Source organism: Lathamus discolor, chromosome 1 (assembly GCF_037157495.1).
Source record: "Lathamus discolor isolate bLatDis1 chromosome 1, bLatDis1.hap1, whole genome shotgun sequence".
Lineage (NCBI taxonomy): Eukaryota > Metazoa > Chordata > Aves > Psittaciformes > Psittacidae > Lathamus > Lathamus discolor.
This window is the reverse complement of record NC_088884.1, coordinates 153,154,207-153,168,001: the sequence shown is the minus strand read 5'-3', so window position 1 is coordinate 153,168,001 and position 13,795 is coordinate 153,154,207. Positions and strand designations below refer to the sequence as shown.

The window sequence follows — 13,795 nt, the reverse complement described above, 5'->3', positions numbered from 1 at the left end:
TCTGCCAAGGCCCACGTCTTGCCTGATGACCATACATCAGCATTCCTGTAGCAGGGCAGGAAGGGGGCCACTGCTTCTGGTCCCCACATATAGCTGATATTTTATGCCCTTTGAAAAGTTCATGTGGTTATGAAGTGTGACACCGGGTCTGTACATTCTCCTTTGCTTCTTACGTTCTTTCCTAACTGTTCTTCAGTCCTGTGTGCAGTTTCAAAGACTAAAATAAAAGACCTTTCAAGGGGAGCTGGGTGTTTATTGCAAGGCAACTGGACCTGTTAGCTCTCCCCAGGCAGGACAAACATTTTTATGGTTTATTCTTACAATGATACGTGAAGCCCCAAGAAATGACAAAGAAATATAGTAATAGATTCCATAGAACAACAAATATACCAGAATAGATTTATATTTGTTTAAAGATGGTTCTTTCAAAGAAAAGGTAGATTTCAAAAGATGCAGAGGTCACACCACCAGTTACAGAGCCCAGCAGCTAATACCCACTGCTAAACTCTGGTTTAAAGATCACCTCCTCAAGTTACAGAGAAGTCTGGACGGGACAGCGTGTGGCACTGCTGAGTCTCGATCCGGGCCTGGGGCCAGGTCATAGCAGGCTCCAGACATCATCTCACAAGGGAGCAGCCTTCCAGTGTGTCTTGCTCTGTATGCAATGGCCCTGCCTGCACTGATTCCTTCTGCATTCTACAGGCAGCATTTCCAAGCATGTGTCCGAGAGGCAAAGTATTAAAGTGGCCAAAATCATGCTTACCTATGTAAAGTTACCTCCCTTTCCCGTCATCTTGTCCAGACTCTCAAGGCCTTGTCTTGATGTGGGTGGTGGGGGTGATACTTGTGTCCTTTTCCTATTCAGAGGTCAGCAGCCTCCCTCAGTATTCTCTGAAGCATGCAGTTATCACTGCCTGCATGATGCTGTCAGCAACCGTGTTCTTGATACCCCAGACAACTGGTCCAGAGATGCCGTGGATCTCTCTTAAAAGCCTTCCCCCAGGTTTCCTGAGTACACAAAACATTCCTGCGGAGAACTTAATCCAAAGGTGGAATTGCAGGAGGAGATCCAAATGGACCCTGGACTTGCTTGGTGGAGGGAAGCACCGTACTCATAATCCCTAAAGAATTATTAAACAGGTATTTAAAGCTGTTGGACCCTCTCTTGCAGATCCATCCTTTCCTAATCAAAGGTAGCAGGAAAATCAGGTTCTTTGTCCTTCTGCTTTCACTAGCACTGAGCTCTGCAGAGGACAGGCTGCTCATAGAGAGATCTTTAGCTCATGCTTCTGCAAACAATATCCCACAGAAAGAAAGTTAACATTGCTTCGTTTTTATTGCTCTAAAACTGAGAGGGCTGCAAACCCAAACCTAAAGCACAGCTTTGTTTTATCAGAACCCTGCTGCAAACCAGTTCATTAATAAAGTAATTGGGCATAGCCTGAGCAAATTGAAAGCAAACATTGCTTATATTCAGCTCCTAATGTGCTCATTCTCTGAGGGCTGAAAGGCTGAGCTGCTATGCAGCAGTGCGGGACTCGCTAGAAAGGACTACGTTGTGCTGGCTGAACCGCGAGCCAAAATAGCAGCCTCCTCTGTTAAGAAGAGGACAGTTCTTTTGCTTGATTCTGGGGGACTTAGCAGGAGAGAAATACTTTGGTTTGTTATTTACAAAATAAACCACAGAGCAGCTTTCCACTGAAAGGCTCCTTCATATTTAAACAGGAAGAAAACAGGAAGGAAAAGAAGGAGGAAGGTGTGGAAAGCAGGGAAAACTGAGGCTAGAGCTCAAATTAAGCCGGGGGAAAGTGTCCTGTTCTGCAGGTCTGCTTCACCCTGCATTGCCTTGGCTTTCTGCTGCCCTTTGTTATCTTCCCTGCCCCTGAAGCTTTAGGAGATGAGGCGATGTGCCTGCAGTCTTTTAGCAAGGGCAGGCTGTCAGCGAGGATCTGCTGCTGCCTCGCGATGTGAGAACGTGACAGTTTTCCTATGGAAAGACCAGTAGGGCAGGAATTGCATTTATCCTTTCCAAAATCAGGTTAAACCCCTCCTGCCTCTGCGACGATGCTGGGAACAATACCAGCCTGAGGAGTGTGTGGCTCTCAGCATCCTTGTGAATTTGGCACAAGGCTGGGAACCCAGCTCCATGTCCAGATCACGTATTCTGCAGCAGCAAAATCAAGCAGCAGCTCCAAGTTAGCTCTGGAAGATGCTTTCCAGCTTCCTAAAACTGCAGATCTGGGCTTTCCCTTTATCCCAGGCTGAGCCCCAGGCAAGGCACACATCTTTGCCTCTGACTACACAGCCCTCAGAGACAAACCCACCATCATCCCTGATTTACTCAGTGTTTATTATATACTTTAGATCCTTTCCAGCTCCTCTGCAGCTCTGGGCTTTCTCTTTCTCTCACCTGTTTCATTTGGGAAGTCAGTAATGGGGAGGAAGAAGTTGGTTTTGTCATGGGAGATTAAATACTGATCTCAGACGACCCTCTTAGTACCTGCAGAAAGAGCAGCAAAGGGCACAGGGTCTTTGACCTTTTGCCTGTTCTGCAGGTTTTACTGCTCAGCCTTTTAAACCTATTAACTTGACACTGACAGATAGGAAACGTGGTGGGGAGTATGGGGAGGCTGAATCAGCCGAGGTGAGCACAGGTCAGGAAGTTAATTCAGAGACACAAAATTGACAGTTATGATGTGTTGGTGGCTTCCAGAACATCTTCATCTGAAACTACTTGGTCAAAGCACCACAGACTTAAATTATAGAGTAGGGTTTGGAAAGGAGGAAAGGGAAGGGAGCTATAATCACTGTAACAAGGATTTTGCGGCACTAAGGGAAAATAAATATCTCAACGTTAAAACGCTTCCAAAGCAACCCCACAATCCTGGGATTTCAAGCCTTCATTATATTTAAACCCTTTTAGGTAGCAAGGCTAAAGATGTGGCAGTGACCTGCAGGTTGTTTCAGTCTCTGTGCTTGTACTTACATCCTGGAGAGGAAGCTCCTGGCTCTCGCAGCACACCTCTGCTCAGCTTTCTTACCTATTTCTTTTCAGGAACCCTTTGTTCTTTCTGAATGCAACAGTCAATAGCTACCTAATACTTTAGAGACCTACTTCTGCCTGTCATAAAACAGGAGAAAATGCTATTGCCAACTGCATCTAAATAGAAAGCTATAAAATCATGAGGGAAAAAAATATAAATCAGTGCATTTATTTAGGTAAAATGTAAAGGTTTACTAGGCAAAATCAAACCTATTTCTAGAACATTGTGGTGCCTAGTCCTGCAGCATAATACGGTGTATGCATCTATTGATTACCTGCCAGAGAATAGCAGAACTGTGTCCTTAAAATGAAGTTTTCTCTCCCTTTAGACAATGAGCAGCTTCCAGAATGGAGCTGAGCTGTGACCCAGAGATTGTCAGGTTGGTACAGGAGTGAAAATAATTACTGACTAGGAAGGAAAAAAGAAAGGAATGAGTCTGGGGAAGGAAGATGTGCAAAAGCAGAGTCAATTAGCTGCTGGAATGACTAATTTCCAGGTGGGAGGATGTGAGCAGATTGCAGAAACCTGTGTTAAGCCCCAAGGCTCTGCTCCCAGCACGTAGGAAAGGAATCTCAGAAAGGGACCCAAAAACCTGAGTCCATTGATTAATGCACGCATACAGGCAGCAGTGATGTCCCAGAGGCCACCAGGCAAGCTCCCAACTTCATCTGGGCTGCAGCCCTGATCCTTCTTAGCAAAAGAGAGATCTTAATCTTTCCTGCCAGGTATCTGAGCAGGAGTTAGCTTTAACTGAAGAAGTTCGCTGAGTGGTAAGGGTGTGGGAGATGTGCCAGCAGGACTTCCACTCTGCTCGTGAGGGTGCTGAGCATCACCTGCCATTTTATACTGTTTCACCAGGCAGGAGGAGGAGGAGATGCTCACTCAGGGAAGAAGATGAGGGTGAGGAGGAGGAGATGCTCCCTCTCCTCCTCTGCTGAGACCTTTTAAGCCTGTTGCAGAGAACATGGTCCATGAGAGACGACTGGAGCAGTGACTGTAGCTCTACCATCTGATGGCTTGGGAACTTCCCTGGCAAAGAGCATCTTTCAGTTATGCTGGGTGTGTATTTTATATTCAATAGTTACTGACTAAAATACAAAATCTGCCCTTAAAGCATATTTGGGACACAGACACCTGCAGTGCTGGCTATAGATGCCATCTACCAGGCTACAGAGATGTGCTACTTCTCATGCACCTCCTCAGCCTCGCTGGTCTCTGACATGATGGAGAGAGCTGGCAGCAGGTACCCTGGGCCTCCTGCTATTCAGTGCACTCAGCTGGCATGTGTGGGCTTCAGCTGAGGAAAGGTTTGAATGCAATTTCCCAGCTCCTACAGGAGCTTTGCACAGTGAGACTGTTGCATAAAAGACAGGTAACAACCCCTCCTCCTCCTCCTCCACCCACCTTTTATAAGGAAACCAGCAGCTAAAATGTATTTGTAAAGAGCTTGATCTTGGTACTGTGGGTCAAGTGCTGTAGGTACCCATTGCTGGCACGGGATACTCAGAGAGCTTGGGGAGAGGAATGTCCTGTTTCCAGACCCAAACTGGGTTTACTGGGGAGATAAACACTGTTCTTGGTAATGAGGATAAATAACGAGGAACCTTTCCAGGTAGCACACAGTGTAAGTGACCAAAAGGACTTCAGGGTTAGGTAGCATTATGGTTATTTTCTCCTGTATCTACGCTCAGAAATTTGATTTCAGTATGTCATTGTAGATATTGAAAAGCCTTAGCAGCTCCCCACCAAATCTCAAAATGGCGACTATAGATAATTGAGTATCTTAATCTATGGAAGGTATCTTCTGTTAACACAAATTGCTATTTTTTTCTGTATAACAAAAATGCCTATTGGCTGTTTTGCTGCTTAGCCAGCTTACTGACCTCTGCCTTTAACCCTAATTTGAAACTCATCACAGATGATTTCCCATATCATCATTGCTGGTAATATCATATAACCACAGAATGGTTTGCGTTGGAAAGGACCTTAAGATCATCCAGTTCCAACCCCCCTGCCATGGGCAGGGACACCTCACACTAAACCATGTCACCCATGGCTCTGTCCAACCTGGCCTTGAACACCGCCAGGGATGGAGCACTCACAACTTCCCTGGGCAACCCACTCCAGTGCCTCACCACCCTCACAGTAAAGAACTTCTTCCTTATGTGTAACCTGAACTTTCCTTGTTTAAACCCATTACTTTTTGTATACCTATGATTTTCTTTTAACATAACTAATTCAAATACATGCTGTCCACCACTGTTAACTTGTATGTGCTGAGCTACTCTTTCTGTTGTCTCTTCCTTTCTCTTACAGCTGCCGATACTGTTTCTTAAACTATCTCATCCTACATAATGCATTTAGGCCTAAGAGCTGGGGTTAAATGGTAGGTATAAAACCAGGTTTGGAACTAGATGATCTTAAGGTCCTTTCCAATGCAAACTAGTCTACGATTCTATCTCTGCAGCTTAACCCTTGAATGACAGAAGTTTACCCATGGAAGGAAACACACAGTATATTCTGTGTAAACAATGGATCCATAGTGAAAATTTATAATACTGGGGAAGAAAATTAATGGATGGAAAGTTATTGAAGTGACTCTGCTCAAATGCTTTTAGGTTCAATAATATATTCCGAAAAGTCACTTTTGTTCTAGGGTAAGGTGGGAGCTATATGTTAATTTCTTTTATTCCTGGATCATTTTCTCTCTGAAGTGTCATCAGTTGAATTCTCAGTATTACATTGAAATGAATATTCATCACCGAGTTACAGCTTTTGAAGGATCTGCAGGGAAAAAAAACGAAACCATTAAATTCCTTTTCTTCCTCCTCTTTCTGCAGCTCTGAGCATGCAGAGCTCCCTCTGGTTAACAGAGCAGCGTGCAGCATCCACGCACTCCTGGGCAAGAGCAATCCAGGTGTCCCCACGGGTACTGGTGGGACCAGGGGGCCTAATGAGAGTTCAGCACAAGTGTAAGGGTTTGCAGGGATGGGGACTGCAGGAGCACTGGGAAAAATGACATCCTGTTGTTTCAGCACGAGCTGGAGCTGGTGGCCATCTTCCTGCATGGAAGCAAGGGTGCTTGAGCTCATCCCAGTTGGTTGGTACCCCTTTGGGGAGGTGGAGCGGTTACAAAGCAGCTTCAGGCTGCTGTGAGCAGGCTGCAGGGAAGCAGAGCAAACCAAGGCTTCAAGAGCCCTACAGCACAGAAAAATCTGCACAATGTCGGGAAAACGGGCAAAATGGCACTGGAGGGTAAGAAAATTGTGTGGGTCTCAGACACTGGGGGCAGAGGTTTAGAAATTAAGCATAAATTGTGGGGTACCTGATGGCTCTCACTGCTGAATACTGTGGCTGTAAATGTCTCACAGATAAAACGGGGTAATAAGGCGAATGTCTTGGCTCATAAAGCAGGAGCTTTTCACCAGCGTTCTCCTTAAGAGCTGTGTTTTAAAAGCAACCTCAGTGCATGTAGAACAAAACTACAAGAAACTGCACAAGGGATTGCAGTTTACAAGCAAGGCGAAACTCTCTCACAAGGGTGAGACTGGGCTGGTGCAGCTGAACCTACCGAAAGCCAGAGAGATGGAGCCTCTGCCTGGCTCTTGGCTCCTGCTGCTTCCACTGCAGTCAGCAGAACGCTCTCTATGGGACACGCAGTATGTGTTTAGAAACCAAATCGCTGTGAGGTCAGAGAGCACTGCTGATGGTTTTTAATCTTAACACAAATTCTTTTCGTTCTGTCTCAGGAATGATGCACGGCGTTTGGGGCTCAGCGGGTAATCAAAAGGCGGCATTTAGTGCCACATAGTGGTAAAAAGAGTAATTTCAGTGAGGATGAATGGGAAGTAATGCAGGGGAAATCTTTCAGATGCCGATGATAAATTTGGAGAAGGAAAAATGCATGTAAAAAAACCCCAGGGTACACCAGGTGACAGGTATCCCCTCAATATCCTCACCTGAGGGTGGTTTATGCCACCAGCTAGCTAGGTATGCAATGTATGAAATGTGCCTCTGTAATCTATAATCAACTTCCTTTGCAATAAGAAGAGCACTTTGCTCATTTATAGCCTTGACAAAACAGTGAGGGATGTGATCCTGGAATCGGCCAGCTTGTGGGTGATGAACTGCACAACGGCCACTGGGCAGGGATGTACTGGATTAGAGCTGTAAAGATACCTTAAACAGCTGAAATCCTATGGAGTAATCACCAAAAAAAGGCTATGTGGGATCCCTGGATTGGGAAAAAAAATGCCCATTTTCATGATTAGCAGTTTTCTTGCTCAGTGCAGAGAAATATTAGCATTGCCAATAAAGCAAATAATGTCACTTCTGCAAGTATAGTTATGTGTGAGGCAATTCACCTCCAGCCGTCTGGGAACTCAGCAGCTCCCTGAGTGCTGTTCAGCATGACTGGGTGCCACAGGGAATTTGGGACTAGAAGGCAGACCCTGGCTCAAAATGGCTGGCTGCAAGAGCTCAGCTGGCAGCAGCGCTAGAATGGGGACAAATCACTGCTGCCCCTTTTGGCAGGGGACAGACATGCTCACGCATGCAGGCAGACACACATAGACTTCCTCTTTCTCAAGTGACCTCTTGCATGCACAGACACTAGTTTATGAAGTCTCTTGGGGAATGAGGAATAACTGATCGTTAGTTTTTTGTTGCATGTATGTCCCTGCTGAGCTGGGAATCTAAGCTGTAGATACCTTCAACAGGGGAAGATACTCCAGTATCTATAGGGATGCTGGGGAGGGACTCTTCGTCAGGGACTGTAGTGACAGGACAAGGGGTAACAGGTTAAAACTTAAACAGGGGAAGTTTAGATTGGATATAAGGAGGAAATTCTTTCCTGTTAGGGTGGTGAGGCACTGGAATGTGTTGCCCAGGGAGGTTGTGAGTGCTCCATCCCTGGCGGTGTTCAAGGCCAGGTTGGATGAAGCCTTGGGTGGGATGGTTTAGTGTGAGGTGTCCCTGCCCATGGCAGGGAGGTTGGAACTAGATGATCTTGAGGTCCTTTCCAACCCTAACTATTCTATGAGTCTATGATTCTGTAGCTGTCATTTTGAAATTTGGTGGGGTACTGTCAAGGCTCTTCAGTTTTAAAATGACATATTGAAATCTTATGTCTGAGTGTAGATACAGGAGAAAACAGGCATAATGTTACCAAGGTGCTGGGGAGAAGGCGTGAATGTGGGCAACACTCATTAATTTTTGGTTGCATATTCAGTATGGTCTCTGTCTGATTTAATGGTGACCACAGGCTAACAGCAGCCATTGCAGTGATGTAGCAGTAATGGCTTTAATGCTTTTCAGGTGGGGGCATCCCTGTGAAGGTCTGTGCTGGGTACAGTGCCGGTGTGTATACCAGCCATGGTCAGCATGGGGGGGATAGGACCCTCAGGTTTTACTTGGGTTGTCCCTCTGATGGAGACAGAGCCATATTCACCAAGAGAAGCCCGGACCCTGGGTTGTGATTCCTTGATCTGACCCAGCAGTGCCAGGGCAGAGCAGAGCAGAGCATTTTCTAAAGCAGCCAGCAGTCACATCCATTAAAGTGTGTTAGGGCGCTGCACTGTTGGTATTAGGAATAAAGATTTCAGTGGTGTTTAGTTGGTACAGCCAAACTGAGGAACCAAAAGCAGCCAAATGGCAGCACACCTGTAATGGTTAAAATGGGCTGAAATAATCCAATAATCCAAGATTTTAAACAGCAGGTTCCCCCAAAGTTGAATACACTTAAACACATGAATGCTTATACACGATTATAAGTGTGTAGAACCTGTGGCTTAAGTTCAGCTCAGAAAACACAATGAAACTAAGTTCTTGTTCCAGCTCCAGGTACACAGCCTCAGTCACTTGGCTCATTGTACCAGGCTTCAGCAGAAAGAGGAGAATGTTTGCAGTTAAAGCAGAGCTCTGCACTTACAGAGCTCCTGCTCCCACCTTTGCTGTGCTCCATGATCTCCTGGGGCCTCCCGCCAGAGCTCTGTGCGAAAACACCGTGCGGCCGCACAGGGAGTTATGGCACCTCTACGTGCCCCGCATGTTTGCACAGGCAGTAGGACAGGGAATGACTTGGCTCTTGGCATAAGAGGAATAGCACAAAATGTTCTGAAGGTAAAGGAACCGGGATGCTCACCTGCGAAGTGTTCCAAAATAGAATCATAGAATAGTCAGGGTTGGAAAGGACCTTAAGATCATCCAGTTTCAATCCCCCTGCCATGGGCAGGGACACCTCACACCAAACCATGTCGTCCAAGGCTTCATCCAACCCGGCCTTGAACACCGCCAGGGATGGAGCACTCACAGCTTCCCTGGACAACCCATTCCAGTGCCTCACCACCCTTACAGACTGCTTCAGTCTTGCTGCAGCTGCAGCGTCGCAGCTGATGCCTGTTGCCTGCTCCACTGAAATCGAACTCTTCCACTTCTCCACACAGACATTTTCTCGGTAAAGGAGCAATAACTGCTGCCATTAGTCTTGCTTCAGCAGAAATACTGTGGCATGTTATTTAGGGAGGTATTTGAGTTTATTAAAAATAAAATGGTTACAGCGCGCAACTCTGTGGCAGAGCAGCATCATTATATTGGTACAAAAGCCTTATTGCGTTACAGGAAGTAAGCTGTGTGAGCTGGGTGAGGGGGTTCACATAAACTGCTGAAAAAACAGTGTTTGGGTTTGTTTTGTTTTTGACCCAGAAGAAGCCCACATGGCAGCAACAAGCACGCAGCTGAGGGCCCCAGGCAGGCTCAGGGGCAGCCCTGGTGAGACGTGTCCCATACAGCTGTGGCGGCACACATGAGGGTTAGGCTGCAGGCTCTGTCAGCCGAGGTTCCGCAGGCTGCACCCCAGAGGTGCTGCTATATAAAAGCAGCCTCCAGCTGATTCATGGCTCCAGCAGCATCTACCCTTATGCAGCCTCTGCAGTGGGATGAATATTGAGCCTTTTGGCTAAGAATAGGGTTTTATAAAGCAGAGAAAGAGAGAAACTACTCAATAAGAGTTAGTGGGAGCTGTTAAAACTAGGCTTTTCCACAAAGGAGCAGAAATTAACATTCAAGACAGGAAGTAAGCACAGTAGGATTTATTTTTGCAGCCCAGCATGCTTGCAAACTGCATGGTGGTACATGGAAGAAACGAAGGGATCCATACCACTAGCATATGGAGCAGAGGCTCCGTGTCAAACTGTGAGCAGTTTGACAATTATTTGGCAGTTTTCTGCTCAAAATATTTGTGACAGCAGCAAGTCAGAGCTGCCACAAAGATGACAAATTCTTTGAAGTCTACTTGGGAATCGCCGTTTTCATCCAGGTTCTTGAAGACTTTGTCAATAGCATCTTTGTCCTTCCCTGACTGCAAGAGAAAAGAGCAGGTTGAGGTGAGAGCAGCACAAACCCTGATGCAGCAGCATCGCTACCTACACCATGATCATGGGAACTGCAGGGTTCCAGGGCCACATCAACATGTGTGGAGGGCAACTGGGGAGTGTGAGGCTGATGCCAGCTCAGACATGTTGTACCTTTGCATGGGGATATTGAGTTGACTGGAAGGTGGTGGGGTGTAACGGCTCCTGCATGCAGCCCTGCTGTAGGCCTGCCTAGAATATCAGGTTATTATACTCTGCTAGCAAGACTTCCCCCCCACCCTTCCTCTTTGCTTATTTTATGCCTTAGATCTCTGTGTATAAAGCCATGAGTTCCTGCACACCATGTTTGGTTGAGACAATTGCTCAGCACCCAGCACAGGATGTGGGGCTGCTGTACCTCTGCCTGCCCATCTCTTTGGGAGTCACACATCTCCTCCTCTAGCTGCCCTAAAAGCACACCCTTCCAACGGGAATGCATGCCACTGCTGTCCTCATGCTCAGCCTGGGGGCTCTGGGTGACAGCAGGACCAAGTGTGAGTCCCAGCATCCTCATGGCACAGGCACAGACTCCAGAAGCATGTGCTCCTGCCTGGGTTTCTTACATCTCAGAGCTGTCATGCACCTGCATGGAGAAGCATGTTTTCTATGCTTAAAGCACCATTCATTATGATTAAAGCAGTACAATGCGGGCCCTGAGGTGAATTAAATGCCAGGCATTCCCCATCTGCCCCCTCGGGGAGGCTCGGCTGGAGCGGGGGCAGTTTGCAGCTTTGCAAAACGATGCTTTCCTGGGGCAAATGTCAAATTTCAGCTTCACTAAACATTTTCTACCCCAGCAAAGATGCAAACAGCCTCAAGGGTGCTTCCAGTGCTCCCTCTGGGCTTGGTGCAAGGCTCCTCCTGCAGCAAGCGAGGTGCTGAGATTGAGTTTCAGCAGTGAAACCAGCAGAAAAGTCTTGCCATAATTCTGACAAACTGACTACACCAGGACATGCCGAGGCTGATGTTAAGCAAGGCACCATTCAAGTAAAAAGGGAATATATATACGTTCGATTTTAACAAAATGTATATTAAAGTGAAGGCTTTTTCTTAAGTTTTCTTAAGGGCTTTTTGGCTCCACTCCTGGCGCTGTCTCCAGTGCCTTTAGAAAATGCAGTTTTTGATACAAACAGGCGATGGCAGTGGAGACCTACCCAATGCAGGAAACAACCGGGTGGGATTTGTTGAAGCTGAATGAAACACTAGAATGAAATTTTATATACTTTTGGAATTTAAAATAGTTACTGCCTTAATTGACATCTGAAGCACTTCTTGATCGCGATCTGTTTAACTCCGTTTCTCATTCTGTGATTTCACCTTTCCCGTCAAGTACACGCACCACTAAAATCAGGATAAATCGAACCAGTTCCTTAGATTTGACTGATGGATGTGTCTGAAAGGTGTTACCTTTCTCGTGTTGCAAATTATGATCAGTTTTAGTTGTATAAGTGGCTATTGAAGTTCTTCAGTGAAATATGTGGGCTGATTTTAGCCTCTGATTTACTGCTGCAATGCACATATGGGAGTTATTCTTTGGAAGCTCTTCATAACTGAGTCCAGTCCTTCAGTCCTGTGGCATGGATTTATTTCTGCCTCTGACTGATTCAAGACCTTTCCAGGTCGGCGTGAGCTGTGTCAGCTATAACCAGTTCTGAGAGCGGAACTGTTCATTATTTCAAAGTCTCTCTTTCCCAGAACATTCTTGCAAATAACAAAAAAAATGGATACAAATGTCAGGAAAATGCAGATAAAACATTTTTTGTGAAGTGAGATGCGTTCTCAGTTTCTTTCTTGCAGTTACTGCTCTGCAAGACAGGACATTGTCGGTTTAAATGTATTTTAAGTGCTGGCATAAAATGCTATTTTGTGCCTTTTTTTTTTTTTTTTTCCCCAGAATAGGTAAAATGGGAAAGAGAGATGGAGACCAGAACATGAGAGGACTTTCAGCTATTTATCTTCCTGGAAAATCCGGTTTCCCAGCAGTTTCAGGAATAGGTTGAGCCAGTAAGAGCAGCTGTGGGGAGCTGGAAAGGGTGGTGCCTGGCCAGTAAAGGTAGTCAGCAGCAACCTGTGAGTGTCATCCCATCTGGTAGCTGTCTGGCACTGTGGCTCCCCAGCTTTAGTTAGACCCAATGTCAGGTTTCTGGGGGATTTCCACTCCCCCTTAGAGCTGCGGTTTTGTTGTTGGGTTTGGCTTTCTGTATGTGGAAGTGCAACAGGTAACGTACAGCTCCGTGATCAGGAGCAGGACACTTCCCATGGCACTGCTGGGTCACAACCACTGGGCTGTTTTACAGTTATTTCAAACCATTTTCATCTATCCCCCCCCGAGCCATCTGGGTTCTTATTCTGAATACTGCATCTGTGTTTAGTCTGAGTCATAAATCCAGCAGGCATGGATTTCATATGGTGATTTCATATGGCTTGCACAGGAAGACACTGAATTGTATCAAGTACCCCACCTGCAGTGCATAAATCTTTTGCTATAATAGAGTAAGAATGTTGAATACCTACTAAGAGAAATCATATATATAATATATATGTATATATATATATAAAACCTACTTAAATACGCAGATTATTACATACACATGTATCATTAAATCCTTTTTTCAGGTCTTTCTTTTACTATTAAAGACAAATGCAAATGGGTTTGCTCTGAGTTTGTCTTTTTTTCCTGTTTATGCATCATTTTGATGAGCACACCGAGTACGTAGTATAAATACCTAGAAAAAGTAAGTGTATAAGTATTTAGAGAGATTTCCCATCTGCAATTGAGATCTTCAATTGCTGACAACATAACCACCTTCACAGCAGTTGTGACATGATGTGAGCTGATACAGTCAGGGATAAAGCGAAGAAGTAGGTGAATTCTGAAGGCAAAACCCAGTCAGAATTAGAATCAGTTTTACACAATGTGTGCAAAAACTTTTTTATTTAAAAGTTTTCTACAGCCCATTGAGTATTTCCAGATATAATGTCCCCTATGATGTACTAAACACCGTGTCTGCATGCTACATAGGAATGACGCTGCGCTGTTCTCTTACCGCAAGGAAGTTGGGGAATTCGTTTTCCAGGAGGGTCTTTAGTTCTGCTTTGGTGAGGGTTTGCCTGTCACCATCAGCCTTGGCATACTTGTCAAAGACAGCAATGATCATTCCCATCGCAGTTTCCAGCTGAGACATGTTGCTGCTGCTGGAGTCTGGCTTCCTTCTGAGCAGGAACAGATTCGGGGCTCTCTTGGAGGGTGGAAACTGGTCTTATTCTGGGGTTCTTTATGCAACCGTTCCATCCAATCAATGGTTGCACACCAGAGGGACAGTTAACCCTTAGCAAGCATTT

At 45.7% G+C, this 13,795-nt stretch overlaps 1 protein-coding gene across 1 annotated transcript; it reads right to left on the bottom strand.

Moving 5' to 3' along the window:
• Positions 1-10,117: 10,117 nt before the first annotated feature.
• Positions 10,118-13,791, bottom strand: S100P (S100 calcium binding protein P). The gene is made up of 2 exons (XM_065665308.1): positions 13,501-13,791; positions 10,118-10,401 (listed from the first exon to the last, which is right to left on the bottom strand). Exons 1-2 carry the CDS (start codon positions 13,636-13,638, stop codon positions 10,252-10,254), a joined length of 288 nt encoding a protein of 95 aa, XP_065521380.1. The 5' UTR covers positions 13,639-13,791; the 3' UTR covers positions 10,118-10,251.
• Positions 13,792-13,795: the final 4 nt, after the last annotated feature.

Bases quoted from the DNA above. Each gene is read 5' to 3' on its own strand.
- S100P (XM_065665308.1), bottom strand. From the start codon at position 13,638: ATGTCTCAGCTGGAAACTGCGATGGGAATGATCATTGCTGTCTTTGAC. The intron at 10,402-13,500 runs GTAAGAGAACAG...TTTCTCTTGCAG, and splicing joins AATTCCCCAACTTCCTTGCG to TCAGGGAAGGACAAAGATGC.